The sequence below is a fragment of the Thamnophis sirtalis genome, unplaced genomic scaffold (assembly GCF_051295495.1).
Source record: "Thamnophis sirtalis isolate CommonGarterSnake01/CBP01778 unplaced genomic scaffold, rThaSir2_p1.2 scaffold_6, whole genome shotgun sequence".
In the NCBI taxonomy this organism is placed as follows: Eukaryota; Metazoa; Chordata; class Lepidosauria; order Squamata; family Natricidae; genus Thamnophis; species Thamnophis sirtalis.
The window spans coordinates 59,113,898-59,132,862 of NW_028261386.1; the positions used below are offsets into that span (position 1 = coordinate 59,113,898).

The 18,965-nt window shown below is 39.0% G+C and overlaps 1 protein-coding gene across 7 annotated transcripts; it reads left to right on the plus strand.

Annotated features, from left to right (window-relative positions):
- Positions 1 to 90: 90 nt before the first annotated feature.
- On the plus strand, positions 91 to 18,505 carry MRPL14 (mitochondrial ribosomal protein L14). Of its 7 annotated transcripts, none has more exons than XM_014059043.2 (5): positions 118 to 188; positions 10,570 to 10,589; positions 10,625 to 10,662; positions 13,003 to 13,095; positions 17,918 to 18,505. In XM_014059043.2, the coding sequence occupies exons 4-5, from the start codon at positions 13,022 to 13,024 to the stop codon at positions 18,279 to 18,281; spliced, it is 438 nt and encodes a 145-aa protein (XP_013914518.2). In that variant the 5' UTR covers positions 118 to 188; positions 10,570 to 10,589; positions 10,625 to 10,662; positions 13,003 to 13,021; the 3' UTR covers positions 18,282 to 18,505. The 7 variants fall into 7 exon arrangements, with proteins under 7 accessions (XP_013914523.2, XP_013914518.2, XP_013914520.2 ...); XM_014059045.2 differs by having other exon boundaries at positions 142 to 188; positions 10,625 to 10,658; XM_014059044.2 differs by having other exon boundaries at positions 160 to 188; positions 10,574 to 10,589.
- Positions 18,506 to 18,965: the final 460 nt, after the last annotated feature.

Sequence of the window (18,965 nt, forward strand, 5' to 3'; positions counted from 1 at the left end):
TAGGCTAAACGAACAAAGAGGGAGGGAGGGAGAGCGAGAGCGACAGAGAGCGAAGGAGGCGTAGCTTTTTGCCCGGTGCCGGCGAAAGAGCCTCGCCTTCTACGCATGTGCGTCCTTTCCTCTCCCTTCTCCTGGAAAGGCTTTTTTGCGCCTGCGTGCTCGGAAGAACCTCTGGCCCGGAGACCTGTGTGAGTGATGGGGGTTGGGAGAGGAGCGGGGGGGGGGTCGTTTTGGGTGGGAGCGGCTCCCTGTTTTTCTCACGGCTTCGAGCTGGAGGACCGGCATAACTTGAGGACGCGTGCTTCGTGCTAGGAATGGAAAAGAAGTTAGGCCGTGCAGCGCGGTCGTATATATACATAGACGTATCCTTGGAAGGAAAGCCCGCGAGTTGTGCGAGGTTCGCTCCTAGCCCCAGCAAAGGATTTTAGCCCTTGCAGCCTTAATCTCGAGAAGGCCTCCTTTGCACCACAACTTTGAATACCACTCGGGCTTGGAAAAACGTGGCGATCGGCTGGAGTAACATTGCAGCGCGATTTTAAATGTTTTTACTTACAAATAAGGCATTTATACAACTTACTAGTGCGGAAGTGCCTTTGCGATTTCGAATATAAACCTTCTAAAAGTTCCAGGAGGCTGGGATCTTGTCTGTGTTTGCTAGACACAGATTTTTGAAATAAGACTACAATCCTGTCCATTTAATTCAGGGGCATTAAACCAGCTCAGGCTTGAGGGACTCCGTTCGCTCAGTGTTTCGGAATTACAGCGATTTCTGTCCTTTACTGAAAACAAAATCCTATCAAATTTCATGGAGATTCCTCCTAAATAACTGCAAAGAGGAAATTTGCAGATCGGGCAAAAAGTAATAATGCTTTATTTTAAAATCTGGAATTTGGAGAACTATAACATAGGTAACTCTCTTTATATCCTGATCACGCTTTCCACCTTGGTATCATTTTTTTTTTTTTTTTGGAAGACCTTAATGTACTAGTTCCAGTTCCCAGGGCTTCAAGTTGTTGCAAAGCTAATCTGGATCTGTAAACAAGCATATTTAGTGTCTGCTTTGGCTGTAAGATGACCTATCACCCATTTAAAAAAGATTCGCAAAAGAAGATGGATGAGAAACTTTCTTTCTCTCTTCCTGGTCCAGGATTGTAGATTAGACACTCATGAACAATTGTTTTATCAGGAAGAGGCAACAAAGAGAAATAGGGCACCAAGTGACAATTATACCTGGAGAGCCAAAAGTAGCTGATCAAACATGAAGGACAAAGAACCTGTGTATTCCCCCTTTTCTTAAAGCTACAGTAACATAAAAGTAGCAAAATTAACAAAAACAGAATATCAAATTTTGGTAACAAGAATATTCTTCTGGATACCTTAAGCATGATCATCACATGTATCCAGTATAAGATGAAATTATGTTAATGACTTCATAGTTCTTGCTAAGATTTCCTCTACTTGCTTCAGTTTTAAAGTTCTAACAGATACGGCATCACCCATGCTTTCTTTCTTTAAAGTTGAGATAGCAAGAGAGGCAGTTTAGCAAGGTATGAAAAGTGCTAGCTTTTTCCTCATATCTACCTGCTTTATATTTCATGGGAGGAGGGAAGCTCACATCTATCACCTGATAACTAATAAATAAAAATAATAACAACTTGGGAAGGAAGGTAGTTAAAAACCAGTCTGAACATTTGACTGCGCAATAAACCATTAAAATGAAAGATAAAATAATATCAATAATTAAAAAATAAATTAAAAAGAGAAAAACCTCAAGGGGCAGATTGTATGTTTCTTACAGTTGCTAACTTGATTTCTTCTCTATGAAAATGGATAGCAAAGTCTAACTAGTGTTGTACACTCTGAGGCTATTGGTTTAGTGATGTTGAAACAAGGGAGCAATACTCTGTTTAGATCAGTACAGCTAGGGACAACTAAAGATTGCTTTGTTCATGAGTGCGGATGATATAAGGGCAATGCCAGGTGGCCAAGGAGGAAATGGATGTGGAGAAATACAGGTTACATGCTTAAGTGAGGATTCTAGCCAATGAGCTGATAGAACAGGGAGGCATTGATTGACTCAGTGACAGAAGCCTTGTGAGCTACATGACAGTGGACATTTTGTCCCCAAATCTCCCCTCACCCCTACAGAATGTTTCAAACTTTGCTGAGATCCTGAGGTATTGTTTTTATGTCAAACAATTCTAGGTTAAAAATAATATTTGGTCTTTGCTGCCTAGGGTCTGAAGTGAGATTGCGGCTTGGCAGAAGCCCTCAGTGTTTCTAGAGGGGAGATTAAAAGGAGCCAGAGCCTTGAAAATTGTCTGTCGGAAAGATAGTTTCTCACTCTGCAATTTGAAGAAGCAATTGGGTTGCATATTGTTTTTGCAGAACAAATTGATAGCTTGGATTAATTTTAGGTTAATGTTTCTTAAGGGTTATCCAAGGGAACTGCCAGCCGAGGTCCTTCACTTTGACCTGGAAACAATTTTTCTTGCCATGTTGCTGTGCCATCTGTTCTGCATGTGAATACAAATGGTTCAGCATTTGCAGGATACAATCCTAGATTTATAAATACAAAATGGATGTTTCTGTCTGAAGTTTCTGTTGTTTGTGTGATAGTCTAGGACTCTAGGCAATTGTGCTTTTGACTTCATCTATGTCCCAGGACTTGTGTAGCACCTCATATCTGAAGGGAGAAGAAGGCATTGTGTAGCACCCATCCACAATTCCTTAAAGCAGCTGAGTCTTATCCCAGGATCTCAGGACAACCTTCCTCAACTGCAGCAGATACCGTATTTTTTGGAGTATAAAACACACCCTTTTTCCTCAAAAAAGAGGCTGAAAATCTGGGTGCATCTTATAAATTGAATATAGCATTTTTTTTTGCCTCCCAAAGCCCTGCGCCTTCACAAAAATGGCCATGCATAGCCTTATAGAGGCTTTCAGAGAGTTCCTGGGGGCTGAGGAGGGCACAAATGAGCAAAAAATGGGCCATTTTTTGTCCTCCCCAGCCCCCAGCAGCACTCTATAAGCCTCCATAAGGCTATGCATGCATTTTTTTTGGCAAAAAACTGGGCCCATTTTTGCAAAAAATAGGCTGTTTTTTGCTCATTTCTGCCCCCCGGAGCACTCTGCAAGCCCCCCTCCCCAAGGCTATTCATGCCTTTTATTGAATAAATGGGCTCGTTTTTGCAAAAAACTGGCCATTTTGGGGAGGTTTGCAGAGTGCAAAAACTTTTTTTCCCTTTCGGAAAGCTCTTTAGTTAGAGTGATTGATGAGAATTACATTGATCAAGTGCTGTGCCAGCAGAAACAAGTCTTAGGTTCTGCAGGTTGTCAGTGATTTCCTTCTCCAGTACATGGATAAATACACCTGGAAACATCTACCTACCTACCTACTCTCTCTCTCTCTCTCCCTCCCTACCTACTGTATTTCTCTCTCTCTATCCTTCTATCTCCCAACCAACCTACTCACTCTCTCCCTACCTACCTACTGTATTTATTTCTCTATCCCTCTACCTACCTACTCTCTCTCTCCCTCCCTACTGTATTTCTCTCACTATCCCTCTACCTACCTACCTACCTACCTACCTACCTACCTACCTACCTACCTACCTACCTACTCTCTCTTCCTACCTACTGTATTTTTCTCTCTCTCTCCCTTTACCTACCTACCTACCTAACTACTCTCTCTCCCTCCCTCCCTACTTATTTCTCTCTCTTTCTCTCTCTCTACCTACCTACTTTTTTAAAAAAATTGCCTCTTCAAAACCTTGGTGTGTCTTATACTCTGGTGTGTCTTATACTCCGAAAAATACGGTATTCAGGGAAAGATGCCCTTTATTTAAGGCTGTATTTTTTCTAACTTGACAACTTTGTGGATCAACTCCCAGAATTCCCCATCCAGCTAGCCTCACTTTGAATCCAAAGTGCTACTATGCAATGTGTTATATGCAATTATATTTCTTCAAGGATAGTTAGGTAGTTCTATCTTGTGCATGCTTTTGTCAGCTGCAGTAGAGATTTTTCCCCTAAGTGGTTCTTACCAGTAATTCTATGAAGTATTCTGGAGAAGGATTTAGAAGAGTGGAAAGGAAATAGCAAATCAACAAAAACTCTTTCCTAGGTTTTGCTAGATCAAAGATTCTCAGTGGAGAACACAACCTGATTTATTAATTAGGGCTGTTTCAAAGGCATTTGTTTAAATTCAGTCAATAAGCTATTTGGTCGGTTAAAAATGTTCCCCTGAATAAGTGGGTAGCAGATTAAAACTAAGAAAGCACTTAGTGAATGGGACTGGTGCCTTCTTAGAAGAGATTGTCTACTGTGTCCTCGGAGACAATACACTCTAATATATGGGCACATCTTTAATAAGCACATATGGATTATTCAAGAAGATTTACTAATAAGTGCCTATGATGTTTTTTTAATAAATGGTCATTTCATTTAGTGACTATTTGAAGTTACGACGACACTAAAAAAAGTGACTTATAGCCATTTTTTACATTTACGACTGATGCAGTACCCCCATGGTCATGTGATCAAAATCCAGACTCTTGGCAACTGACTCATATTTATGATAGTTGCAGGTCCAGGGATCATGTGATGAGTTTTTGTGACCTGTTGACAAGCAAAGTCAATTGGGAAGCCAGATTCACTTAACAGTGGAATTACTGACTTTAATAACTGCAGTGATTCACTTAATGGCAAGAAATGCCATTATGTCATAATAAATGTCTCAGCAACAGAAATTGTGGGCTCAGTTGTAGTTGTAAGTTGAGAACTGTCCGTATTGACACTTGCGTCAAACTCTCAAGTCAAGGAATTCCCCTTGGATGGTGGGCCTTATACTTTGTCATTGGTCTGTGTGTGTCCATTAGATACAAACTCCTATACATATATTCTTATGATTTGAATTGTGTATAAATAATTAACAATTCCCTTCTCTTTTCCCTCACATAATTAAAATGTGAGGGAAAAGACAAAACTAAGTCTTATCTTGTCACATACTGTATATGTTAGAAAATTAAAGTCAAAGTTACTACTGTATCAATGTTTACAAACTCAACATCCTCATCTCTGAAGCAGCCTAGATATTAATCTGTCTTCATACAACTTTGTGACTCTTCTCCTAATACTTTCAAACAGATTTTTTGTGGCATTTATCACTATTAACAATCTACCTGAGATTAATTAGATTTTCTGCAGCCTTTTAATTCAATTAGTGAATTAAAGTTGGTTTCAAGTACCAATTTTATTTTTTCCATTGTCAGTGTGATTGACTAATTGAAACCAGATTGTAAATAAAAGTTAAGAAATTTAATGGACTCTGTGGTTCTGTTTCCATTTACAATATATTTCAGAAGGCAGCATAGATAAGGCTGTTAGAAACTTAATGGAGTAACAACTGAGTTTTAAGTTACCTTAAATTAATTACACATTACTTGGATATATAAAAATAACTCATTGCTTTGCTATAGCAAAGCTATATTAATAATAATATTACTTTAATGCAGAAAATTATTTGATCAATTTTTTAAAGCTAATCTCTTGTGCACTTTTATATTCTCAAAAAAGCTTACATAAGACTTTAGCAATTAGAAACAGTTGTTACATTGCTCCGATAACGTGTGCATTTTTCAAAACATCTGAGCTACATCTTTTGCATTGTGGAATGTTATGAATGATTCAGAAACAGGAAGGATCTGTCTTTCCGAATACTTTTAATATATTAAAAAAGGTTTGTTCTATGATTGTCAAGAAACAACCGGAAGCACACAAAGAACAAACTGAAGCAGTGTATCTAATATTTGTGATCAGATCTGGCACATGTCCACTTAATATACTTAAGGTTTAAGATCCAACAGTTATTTAAAAAAAAAAACTGATATGGAGGGCAATCAGGTTTCTTTGCCCATGAAATCCTAAGGAAGATTTGAAAGTTAAAGAACATTTATTGAAATTGGTCTAATTTGCTCCAATAAACCAAGAAATTTGATACATTTCTTCCATTCAGACTTTATGGCCATTTTTTTACTCTCTTCCTTCCTCGTGCTTACGTTCAACTTGAATTTTTGGCAGCTTAGTTAGGACAAACTCTAGGTCAATTCATAATTATTACCTCCTCAATATATAGGGATGCTAATAGCAATAGCAGTTAGACTTATATACCGCTTCATAGGGCTTTCAGCCCTCTCTAAGCGGTTTACAGAGTCAGCATATCGCCCCCACAGTCTGGGTCCTCATTTCACCCACCTCAGAAGGATGGAAGGCTGAGTCAACCTTAAGCCGGTGAGATTAGAACCACCGAACTGCAGATAACAAGTCAGCTGAAGTGACCTGCAGTACTGCACCCTAACCACTGCGCCACTGGATTGGATTTGTTGTTTTCTTTCTTTCTTTTTTTTTGAGGGAAACTTAAATGGGAAAGGCAATTTTTGAAACTTGTATAAAACTTCCAAAATGAGCCACTGTTCCTGGAAATTTCATCTAATATTAAATTAAAACAACAAAATGACAATTTACATTTTTTTAAGAAAGCAAAATGTGTAGGTAGCTAGCTTGAAGCCTGAAACTGTGTGTCTGAAATGAATGCAATCTGTCACTTCAGCAGTGATTGCACTGCAGTAAGAGATGTGGTGGTGGTGCAGTGGTTAGAATACAGTACTGCAGGCTAACTCAACTGCTCACTCCAGGAGTTCGATCCTGATTGGCTCAAGGTTGACTCATCTTTCTGCTGTTGGCAAAATGAGGATCCAGATTGCTGGGGGCAGTATGCCAACTCTAAACTGTTGAAGAGGGATGTAAAGCACTGTGAAATGATATATAAGTCTAAGTGTTATTTCTATTTCAAAAGAGGTAGACACAGATTTGGAATTGTGAACCAAGATTTTGATGGAGGTTGGAATGAACACTGAGATTATATTTTAAATTTCCACACTAGGTCCTTTCCAGAACTTAATGTCAGTGCATACATAGAGAATTATTCAATGTAGAAGGATTTTGTAAATGTAAATTTCCCTTTCATTGTGGCCTTGACATAGTGTGAAAAGAATCAGACCTTCCTCCAAACAGTTTGTTCATAGTTCATCCAAAGAACAATAATCCAAAATCCCTGATTAAACAGTCTTTTATGGGGAAGGTCACAATGACAACACAATATGAGTATTCTACCTTCAAGTGAAACTCTTCTATGTAGGCAATTACGGTTGCAACATCATTTGTTTTCTTTCATTCTTTGTAGAGGATTGAACAGGTGAAGTCAATTCAATGTGTTCACTATTTAGGTAACTATTAGTCATCCTATCTGTGAGAAAGAACTCTCCTGGAGACAACAATTCCTTTGCGTGGAATAGAGAAGATCTATGAAATATCCTGGGGGAAGGTGTTCTTTAGGTGGCTTAATTTGACACACTTGTTAAACTTCTTCCTTCACTATCCAAACTCCTTTTCATAAAGTCCTTATTTAAATGTCCCCATTAATATTGGGACATTATTTGTGTGTTATAACACCCCCTCCCCCCAAAAAAACCTCACTTGTACCCAAGTTTGGGTAATTCACCCAAGTTTTGGAAGCACTGTATTATATTAGTCCATATTCTCATGGGCTTTTGAGAATCCTGGTGCAAGGTTTCCAAAGCTCTTCCAGTTGAGAAAATCAAGGTGCTTCAAATTCTTGTTAGATGTTTGAGAGGAAGCGTGAAATATTCTGGTGCCAGAGCAGTTGATATGTTTAAAAGGTATGGTAATTGCACATTATTTTTTATGTCAGGATAAAAATATTTTCAGAAAGCTCTTGGCAGGAGAGTTAACTAATACAAGTTAGCCTTTGTGTCAACTTGTTCATCTACATAATTTGGAGGACTCTAAGGCTTTGTTAGAGGGACGCAGTGGCTCAGTGGCTAAGATGCTGAGCTTGTTGATCAGAAAGGTCAGTGGTTCAAATCCCTAGCGCTGCATAACGGAGTGAGCTCCCATTACTTGTCCCAGCTTCTGCCAACCTAGCAGTTTGAAAGCATGTAAAAATGCAAGTAGAAAAATAGGAACCACCTTTGGTGGGAAGATAACAGCATTTCATGCACCTTTGGCATTTAGTCATGCCAGTCACATGACCACGGAGATGTCTTTGGACAGCTCTGGCTCTTCAGCTTTGAAACGGAGATGAGCATTGCTCCCTAGAGTTGGGAACAACTAGCACGGGGGGGGGGGGACCTTTATCTTTGCTTAAGGCTTTGTTAGTTGGAACCCAGCTTCACTTACCTGAAGCCTGGATGAAATCATTGAGGATTTTAATTGCTGTACTTAATAGAGTGGTGTTGTAACACTGACTTCTGTTGGCATATTAGTGACATCTCTGTCTCCCCAGAACAAAAGGGTTTTCAGCATGTTTTTGTTATTTACAAATACTTAGACATAATTGTCTAGGTATTTGTCAATAAGGGGCAGGGTTTTTTCTTGAGCAACTGACAGATGCTTGCAGAGATAATATGAATGTGGAAGTAGGGAGACCTTGCATAAAGGATTAAGAGATGGGGGAGGTTTTGTCTATATTAGTTGAATTGTCATCTTTGCTAATCTTGTGATTTTGCTCCCAAACTGGCTCTGTCACACTGATGTTTTCAATGATTTATGGATTTTACCGGTAAGGAAAGGATTGATCCCTCCATCTTGCCTGTAGGTCTTCTTCAAATTTGTGTTAAGAGATGAACATATGTTTGAAATCCTAAGTAGTTTTCCAAAATCTGTCTGCATTCTTACGGTAAACAGATTCCTTCTTTCCATTCTTTAGGAAGTTTAGTTTGAATTCAGAGTGGATTTGTTCCCAAATAATTCCTAGCAGATAAGGGGAATGAGATACAATAATAATTCTTGATTCAGAGTTTTCAGATGATTCTCTTTTATGCTGATGTAAATGGTTGATTACAAATGGTTAAGCAGCTGCAATTATGGCTTAACGTTAGAAAATAATTGTGTGTTTGATGTTTCTAGTGGTGAAAACTATAGCCACTAGTAATGAGAATAGTCTTGTGTCAAAACTCATTTTTCAACATATCAGCTTTATACTCCGAATATAAATTAGTTCTTGGTGTAGCAGTAATTTTTGATCAGTGGATTTGATTAAAAAAATGAAATGTCAAAGCCTGCCTGGAAAAAATGGTTTATTATGATATAAATAACAAAGAATTGCAGATATCCCTTTTCTTGTCCATCTTAAGTTTTTTCTATAATCTTTAGAAGAGACTCTGTAACAGCCAGTCATAAATTATCAGTTTGGAAAAAAAAAACTTTTCATTTGGAGAAGTACAGAAGAAATGACAATCAAGAAGTACTTCCCTTTCCAAATGTCCTTGATCCATTTCCTCAACATGCTAAACCTTAAAACCAAGTTAGCGCAACAGAATCACTATGTCCATGTAATATGCTACGCCTCAATAGATAAACCATATTATAATTTAAAGTTGCCTGTCATGCTTACGGTAGATGGCAGGTGATTTTCTGCAACATTTCCTCTTAGTTAGCTTGTGGTGCAAATCAACATGTGGTGCAAAAGGCAAAAGAAGAAATATTTATATTCTAAAAAGGAAGCACTAACCCCTAATTTTGTGCAGGGATAATTTTTATTTATATCATTGCATTGAAAGTGGTTCTTAAGTATCCAGGGTCTTTTTTTAAAAAACATGCCACAGGACGAAAAATCTAAATTGGATCAGGATTAAATTTCAATCCTAATTTCTGAGATTATGTTCATTTCAGATAATGGAACCTTGCTAGGCATTTTAAAGTTACTTTACAACAATTTAAATCATTTTGACATTTCTTTAAAAAATTGCATATTTTTTGAAATTGTTTGATTTTAAAATAAAGACATGAAAACTATTAAGAACCAATAATTAAGATAAAAACAGACAAAAAGAAAAAGTAAAGACTGAAAAGAAAGCCAAAGTTGAAAGTGCAGAAAAGTACAGGTTGTCCTCAATTTACAACAGTTCATTTAACCATTCAAAATTACAACAGCAGTGAAAAAAGTGACTTACGACCATCCCCATGATCATGCGATCAAAATATAGATGCTGGGCAGCTGGTTCATATTTATGACAGTTGCAGAGTGCTGGGTTTATGTGCTCCCCTTTTGCAACCTTCTGACAAGCAAAGTCAATGGGGAATCCAGATTTATTTAACAACCATGTTACTAACTTAACAGATGCAGTGCTTCACTTAAAAATGGTGGCAAGAAAAGTTGTAAAATGGGGAAAACTCACTTAACATGTTTCACTTAACATAAATTTTAGGCTCAATTGTTGCTGTAAGTCAGGGACTACTTGTACAATTACTTCTATGATAGGACTTAGAATTTGGGATATCTGAAATGCTTCAGAAACTTGCCTCCAGAAGTTGTTGGTGCTCCAACAGTAGACGTTTTTAAGAAGGTACTGGACAATCATTTGTCTGAAATGGTAGGGTCTCCTGCCTCAGCAGGGTGTTAACCTAGAAGACCCAGTACCATCCAACTCTGTTATTCTAATCATCACATCCATATATCATAATTTCATTTCCCCCCCTCTGTTTTAGGCAGAAAGTCCAGAAGGGGCTTCCAGTTCTCTGATCAAAGCTGTCAGTTTTGCCATCTCCAAACAACTTTCACTATTCAATTTTCCATTGTAGGTAATGTCAAATCTTTCCACCTTTGTGCCTGTAAACATTTTTCTGAAGAAACAAGGTACATACCATGATCCGTCAGTCCCCAAAGAAGTATCTCGGGTTTCTATTTTATATTGGTCTTTAAAATCTTCTGCATTAATTTGGGTCCATTTTAAAGCTTTTTTGCAGGGCCACCAATCATGGTAAAAAGGCCCCCTCTTGTTGTTCACATTTCCAACTTACATTTAAAGTACCTTTACACATTTTAGACAATTTTTCTAGTGACAAATATCACTGGTACATTTTTCATAAATATTATCGTTACAATTATAATGTGTGGATTTCAGCCCTATTATCAATATATTCTCCAATTGTTCCATCTGTATATTATATCCAAAGTTTTTACCCCATTTTATCATGGGGGTTTGGGGTGGGGAGAAAAAGCTGGTTTAATTGTTATTAGGAAAATAAACCCTCAGAAGCAAAACATACACTTTACATACACTATGTATATATTCACAGAAATGCAAAAAGGGAAGCAAAACAGAAGAAGAAAAATATTCTAATACCGACATAATAATTTCACTGTAATAATTCAGTGTTTTAAAAAATGAATTATACATGATCTATAGAGAATGCTATGTTTACTCATGTTGCATCTTCTCAGTATAAGGCTTGTCTAGTCTACTTTGTACCATTTTGTCATGAAGTTTTGTATTAAAGAATTCCAGCTGGAAAAAAGTTAATCACTGAGCAGAAAAAGAGTAAGGAAGATAAATCCTCACCCCTGTGTAATATTGGAATGCAGTTAGTGAATTTCACACCTGTGTATTATTGGAAGGCAGATTGTCCATTTACTTGGTTTACATCATAAATGGTTTATCAGTGTGGAATTGTGAGATGAGCAGCTGCCATAAAATAAAGTAAAATAAAATGTAAGCAAATACTTATCACCTTGATTGCTAAGAATACTTTCTTTCCAAATGGGTAATTTGGATCCAGAAGATCTTGCTCTATTTATCTATAAGATGTTTGAAATTATGTGGTTTCTTAGCAATCTACCACACACTCAAAAATTGACACTCACAATTGAAGTCTTAAAATCAGTATTTTTGGGGTGGCTTAAAAACTGAACAGAGAATATTTCTGATAGGTATTATATGTTGCAGTGGTGAAATTCATTTTTTTTTTACTACCGGCTTTGTGGGCGTGGCTTGGTGGGTGGGGCAGGAGAAGGATACTGCAAAATCTCCATTTCCACCCCATTCCAGGGGAAGGATACTGCAAAATCTCTATTTCCACCCTGCTCTGGGGCCAGCCAGAGGTGGCATTTGCCGGTTTTCCAAACTACTCAAAATTTCTGCTACTGGTTTTCCAGAACGTGCTGGATTTCACCCCTGGTACATTGTATTGGGAAGCTAGGAAAAGAGTTAGAGTTCCATAAAGAATAAAAAATAAGTGCCTGGATAAAAAATAAATTGTTTTATAGTAATGCAAATGCAGCTGAGTTATTAAATTGGTAAAAATAAACTTAGTACAGCATATTCATAGGGCTTACATTAAAGGAGCTAATCAGAATGGGAATAATTGTGATTTTTCTTCCAAAAGATTTTTTTGAAATCTTTTTATACTCCTAAAATGGATTTCTATTCCAGAAGTATCATTGGGTGGTTTTTATTTGGGGATTTTAATTTTTTTTATTAAGCTTCTTTTAAATTGCTGATTAGAAATCCCATGCCACTTACTCCATTGCAAATAAAACAATTAAAAGTAGCCTTAATTTTGATACCAAATAAGCTTTTAAACTTCTGCAGCACCCACTTTCTTAAAATGCTCACACTAGTCTCTTTCTGAAAAAGTAGAAAATAACAGAGGGATGGGAATCTGTGTCAGCTCTTTGAATTTTAAAAAATCTTGTTTCTTTCTGATAGCTGTAAAACCAGCAATTCAGAACCCACTGGAGACCATTAGGGTAGAAAATGCTGTTGTAAATGACTATGTATGCTCTGTACTCATGTCCTCCACAATTAGCAGCTAACAACCAGTAATTGTTAAAAGCAGAAGGTTATTTTGACAATGAGGATCTGTGCCCTTGAAGACAGCAGCCCTGCAGTGTGTACCACCCCCCCCCCCCAAGTACAGTACCATTGTGTTTTATGTATAACTGCCTCGCGTTAATTCTGCTGTATTTATTTCTTTTGGAGGACAGTATGGGGCTGTGACTTAACAATACAATGCAAGCATCAGATCATTCAAGGGATAATAGAATGAAAAATTCTGCTTTTCCCTAGGGGTTTGCTCCATTCGTATAAATAAAAATTATTTTTGGTTTGTTTGTTCTCCCTCTCTTTTTTTTAAACCCAGGCTTCTAATTGGAATCCCGATGGTTCCTTTGTATCGGTCCCTGGGATTGGCTCTTCCCCAGTTAAGCAGGGCAACGAATATTCGAAATTTCAGGTATTTATTTTACATTTACACCCTGTCTTTCTCCAAAAAGTGTCCGTGACAATTTATATTGTCATTTTATTCTTGTCGTTATCCTGCAAAGTAGATTGGGTTGAGGGAAAAAAAGGGGTTGTGGATAGGAGGAGAATGGAAGGTGTCCCTTTTTACAGACTCTTCTCCAGGGAATTAACCCTGGAGAGGTAGTCCTTGACTTAAAACAATTCATTTAGTGCAGTGTTTCTCAACCTTGGCAGCTTGAAGATGTCTGGGCTTCAACTCCCAGAATTTCCTGGCTGGGGAATTCTGGGAGTTGAAGTCCAGTCATCTTCAAGTTGCCAAGGTTGAGAAACACTGATTTAGTGACTCTCCAAAGTTACAACGGCACTGAAAAAAAAGTGAGTATTGATTGTTTTTCAGAGTTACAACCGTTGCAGCATCCCCATGGTCACGTGATCAAAATTGAGGCGCTTGGCAACTGGCATGGATTTATGCAGTGTCCCGAGATCATGTGGTCAACTTTTGTGATCTTCTGACTAGCAAAGTTAATGGAGAAGCCAGATTCACTTAACAACCGTGTTACTAACTTAACAACTGCAGTGATTCCACTTAACAACTGTGGCAGGAAAAATGTAAAATGGGACAACATTTCCTTAACAGCTACCTTGCTTAGCAACAGAAATTTGTGGTCATAAATCGAGGACTACCTGCATTCGGGAGCTTGCTTAAAGCAGAAGCTTTCAGGCTGACTTCTTAACTGCCCATCTTCCTCACAGAACACACTTGCTTCTTGAAGTAGATGGCACTTTAATTTCTTTCATCAATGATCTGATGCAGTATGTCAGCTTTATGTTCCAAAAGAATCATTAGATTTGGATAGGTAGACGCATGTGCCCTTCCCCCTTTATCATTATGTTGCTACTCTTAACAAGTGTGCGGGAAATATTTCTGCAAAATACTTGATGTTCAAGAGGGAACAAAGGCCCTTGACATTTGTGATTTATCCATTGTGTAATGAATCACTGGTGGAATGAGAGAAGAAACCCTGAGAGAAAGGCTGGCTGTTCCTCAACTTTTGGAGTGATCCTTGAAAACTAAAAATTGGAGCCAGCTAAGTGTCTTCTGCACAAATGAGTATTTTGAAAGATGCAGTTCATAAAGGTAAAGGTGAATATTCCCCTCGCATTTATGTGCTAGTCGTTCCTGGTTCCACCACAAAACCGCGTTCGACTAAACCGTGCTCGACGAAACCGCGTAGCTGACATCATCAACAGGGCGACAACAGCGCGGACACAGAAGCACGCTGTAAACGCTAAACCTAAAATTAACCCCTAAACCTAACCCCCCTAAACCTAATCCTAATCCTAACCCTAAACCTAACCCTTAACCTAACCCTAAACCTAACCCTTAACCTAACCCTAAACCTAACCCTTAACCTAACCCTAAACCTAATCCTAACCTAACCTAACCCTAAACCTAACCCTTAACCTAACCCTGACCCTAACCCTAAACCTAACCCTAAACCTAACCCTTACCTTAAGTTGAATCGGCTTGCTTTCAAAGCGCTATTTAAAGTGCCCTTTCTCCGCGCTTGCTGTTGTCGCCCTGTTGATGACGTCAGCGACGCGGTTTAATCGGGTGCGGCTTAGTTGAGCATGGTTTTGTCGTGCCACGGTCGTTCCTGACTCTAGCGGGCGGTGCTCATCTCTGTTTCCAAGCCGAAGAGCCAGCTCTGTCCAAAGATGTCTCTATGGTCATGTGACCAATATGACTAAATGCTAAAGGCACACAGAACGCTGTTACCTTCCCACCAAAGGTGGTTCTTATTTTTCTACTTGCATTTTTACATGCTTTCGAACTGCTAGGTTGGCAGAAGCTAGGACAAGTAATGGGAGCTCACTCCGTTATGCAGCACTAGGGATTCGAACTGCCAACCTTTCTGATCGACAAGCTCAGCATCTTAGCCACCAAGTCCCTGTTATGCAGTTCATATCAAACATATTTTTAGAACCAATAAGATGCCTAGAATAATCCTCAGAGTGAAAATATAAACATACTTGATTCTATTTTGTGTGGCTTTGTCTATTTGCCATCTCCGTATTCAAAGCCAGATCAAGAACACCAGAAGGTTCCAAGCTACTTGTGGTCTCACATCACACTAATGTATCTTGGTTTGATTTTGACTTGGTGGGAACTGTGAATCTAAGAGGTACAGTTTGACAAACATGTTGTGTAGCCTTAATGTGAGGCTCCTAGGGCTTGCTCAACAGCCTGTGACCAAAACAGGTCATACCATTATGAGATGGGAAACTCAGCATTGACCCATTGACCTGAACCTGGCTTCCTCAGATTGCGATTTCTAGAATATCTAGCCATCGTGATGCTTGACCGGAAAAGGTTAATGGGGATAATCTTTGGTATAGGTATATAGTAGAAATTGAGACTTCCAGGAAATCTTGGAAGTCTCAATTGTGGACCAACTTAATTGGAAGTTTAGTTTTGCATTATTTTTCAGTACAGGAGGTCCTCCACTTAAAACCATTGGTTTGGTAACCATTCAAAATTACATGGCATTGAAAAATTGACTTAATGACCAGTTTTCACACTTACGACCCTTGGGGCATCCCTACAGTCCTGTGATCAAAATTTGGATACTTGGCAACTGTATTTGATGGTTGCAGTGTCCTGGGGTCAGGTGATCACATTTTTGACAAGCAAAGTCAATGGGGAAGCCGGATCCACTTAGCAACTGTGGAGAGGAAGGTCATAAAATGGGGCAAACCCACTTAGCAGCTGTCTTACTTAGCAAAAGAAAAAAATGGCTTTATTGTGGTCATAAGTCAAGGACCATCTGCAGTGTTCAATCACAGTGAAACACCCTGTGATATATAATCAGTGGAGCTGTGCAGCATCCTGGGTCAGATGGGAAAAGAGGCATCCACATGCTGGTATCCCCTGAAACTAAATGCCTTTTTCTGAGATTACACTGCTGTAATAGAGCCCAGCCTCCCCATCCCAGAGAAAAGACTCGGCTGCTTCGAGGAGTTGTTGATTGGGGCTTCATTGATGCTCCTTTGCGCTTGGAAATAGCTGCTGCCTTTTGAATCCAGAGAGTTGCCCTCCGTGCGCAGAGCTGCATTCAAGATTCCTCACATAGCAATCACTCCAAGAGAAAAACAGAATGAATATATTTAAAACAGCAAGTAGTTATTCTAAAGTTTATTGGGATTAAAATGTGTGCCTTGCATAGCTGGAGTTCTCCTTTAAAAAAAAATATCAAGTGACTTAACTTTATAAAGGAAGTGTGCCATACATAAATTTATTTTAAGAGCCAGAACCTTGTTCTGTTAAAACTCAAACAATATGTGTGACGCTTTTTAATTAGGGGTACAACTATTTTTTAAAAAAATAGTTAATGAGTCTCACAGTTTGCCTTTTCTATTATTATAAAAGTACAGACTATACTTTTATAATGATATACACTTACTGTACTGACTATACAGTAAGTGTATTCCCTATTTAGAAGTTAAGTGCCATCGCTTTTAAGTGGGGGCACTGCATGCTAAGTATTGGTAGGATTACAACTTGATTCTGTTGGCCAGATTCCCTCTGTGTAACTTTTTAATGCTAGCAAATGGGGATGGAGGTGGGGGTGGGGTGGGGGGGTAGCAGAGCCGGAAAGCCTGCCAGATAAATATTTAATCAGTGTTAGGTTTCTGTGTAAGAATCAAGCTTCATAATGGAATGGGTGCTTTCTTTCTCCATCTCTCTGTCTCCACAAATACCAATATGTACAGGTAGTTCTCAACTTACCACCACAGTTGAGCTCAACATTCTGTTGCTAAATGAAACATTTGTTAAGGGAATTTTGCCCCTTTTTACGAACTTTCTTGCCACAGTTGTTAAGTGAATCACTGCATTGTTAAGTTAGCAAGTGTTGTTGCAGGAATCTGGCTTCCCCATTGACTTTGTTCATCAGAAGGTCGCAAAAGGGATAACATGATCCCAGGACACAGCAAGCGTCATAAATATGACTTAGTTGCCAAGTGTCCAAGTTTTAATCACATGACCCTGGGGACACTGCAATGGTTTTAAGTGTGAAAAATAATCATAAGTCACTTTTTACCATGCTGTTATAACTTTGGTCACTAAATGAACTGTCATTGAGGATTACCAGTATATGTACTGTTAAAGTGGTAGCATGTTTCTCTGACATCTTTTTATGTGTTTCATTTCAGTCCCTCATTGCTGGTTTTAACTGTATGACATAGTGTTGTTTTTATTGTGAAGGAGATTACCATGATGCAGGTTTCCCAACTTTCTGCCCTCCAAATATAACCCCCAGATTTCCCCAAACATATGGCCAGCATAAGGACACGGTGGCTCAGTGGCTAAGATACTGAGCTTGTCGATCAGAAGGTCGGCAGTTCAGCGGTTCGAATCCCTAGTGCGACATAACGGAGTGAGCTCCTGTTACTTGTTCAAGCTTCTGCCAACCCAGCAGTTTGAAAGCATATAAAAAATGGAAGCAGAAAAATAGGGACCACCTTTGGAACAGTGTTCCATGCACCTTCGGCTTTTAGTCATGCCAGCCACATGACCACAGAGACATCTTTGGACAGTGCTAGCTCTTCAGCTTTGAAACGGAGATGAGTACCACTCCCTAGAGTCAGGAACGACTAGCACATATGTGTGGGGAAACCTTTGGCCAGCATTTGGAGGGCACAAGGTTGGAGAGAAAAGAGAATCCGGTACTTGAAATGGATCCTGAAGTGACCTTGGCTTTCTTAAATGTCCCTGGGAGATCTATTGAGACTTCTCTCTTCTCTTTTATCAGCCTCAGCAATGTGTGCAGTTATATCCAGAAGATGACTCGTGTGCGAGTGGTTGATAACAGCGCCTTGGGGAACACGCCGTATCACCGCCCTCCAAAATGTATCCACGTCTACACCAAAAACGGTGTGGGCAAAGTGGGTGACCGAATTCTTCTGGCTATCAAAGGGGAAAAGAAAAAGGCTTTAATTGTTGGGTGCAAGTTTCCTGGGCCTCGCATGACTCCTCGGTTTGATTCTAACAACGTGGTGCTCATCGAAGATAATGGGACTCCAGTTGGGACACGGATCAAAGCTCCCATTCCTTCCCTGCTGAGGAAAAAAAAAGAATACTCCAAAGTGTTGGCCATTGCCACAGACTTTGTATAACTCCCTGGGAGGCACTGCGTGAGAAACAAGGGGATGTTGTGGGACTGTCCCTTGAGTTGCATTTCTCTTTTCATTCCCAGAATTGAAGAAGAAGTGTTTGAAAAAAAGTAGGAAGAGGATGGCGGGGAGTGCTAAGACATCTTTGGGGGAAATACACTTTCCACTATTTTGGGTAACAGTTGTTCTTCTGACCTAGTTTAATTAAAGGCAGATTGTTAATTAAAGGCAGAGTGTTTTGTATGATTTATGCTTTTGAAAGAGGTAGAAAAGAAGAAAGCAAAGGCTGAAAACATTCAGAGTGTCAAAAGATTTGACCAGCATCTGTCCTTTTTTTGTTAACCTCCCAATAATTTTTGTGGGTTATTTCTTTCCCAGTTTTACTCTGTTAAAACATTCTATGCCAGTGTTTCTCAACCTTGGTCATTTTAAGTCTTGTGGACTTCAGCTCCCAGAATTCCCCAGCCAGCTATGCTGGCTGGGGGATTCTGGGAGTTGAAGTCCACAGGACTTCAAGTCGCCAAGGTTGAGAAACACTGTTTTATGCATTGCTCAGATTCCAACCAGCAATAACTTTATAAGTGAATCCCAGCACAGCTTTATGCTATTGATAAAGGCAAATAAAGAGGAAACAGCAAATAAAGAATGTCATAAATAACATTTCTATTCTTGCTTCTCTCCCCTTCT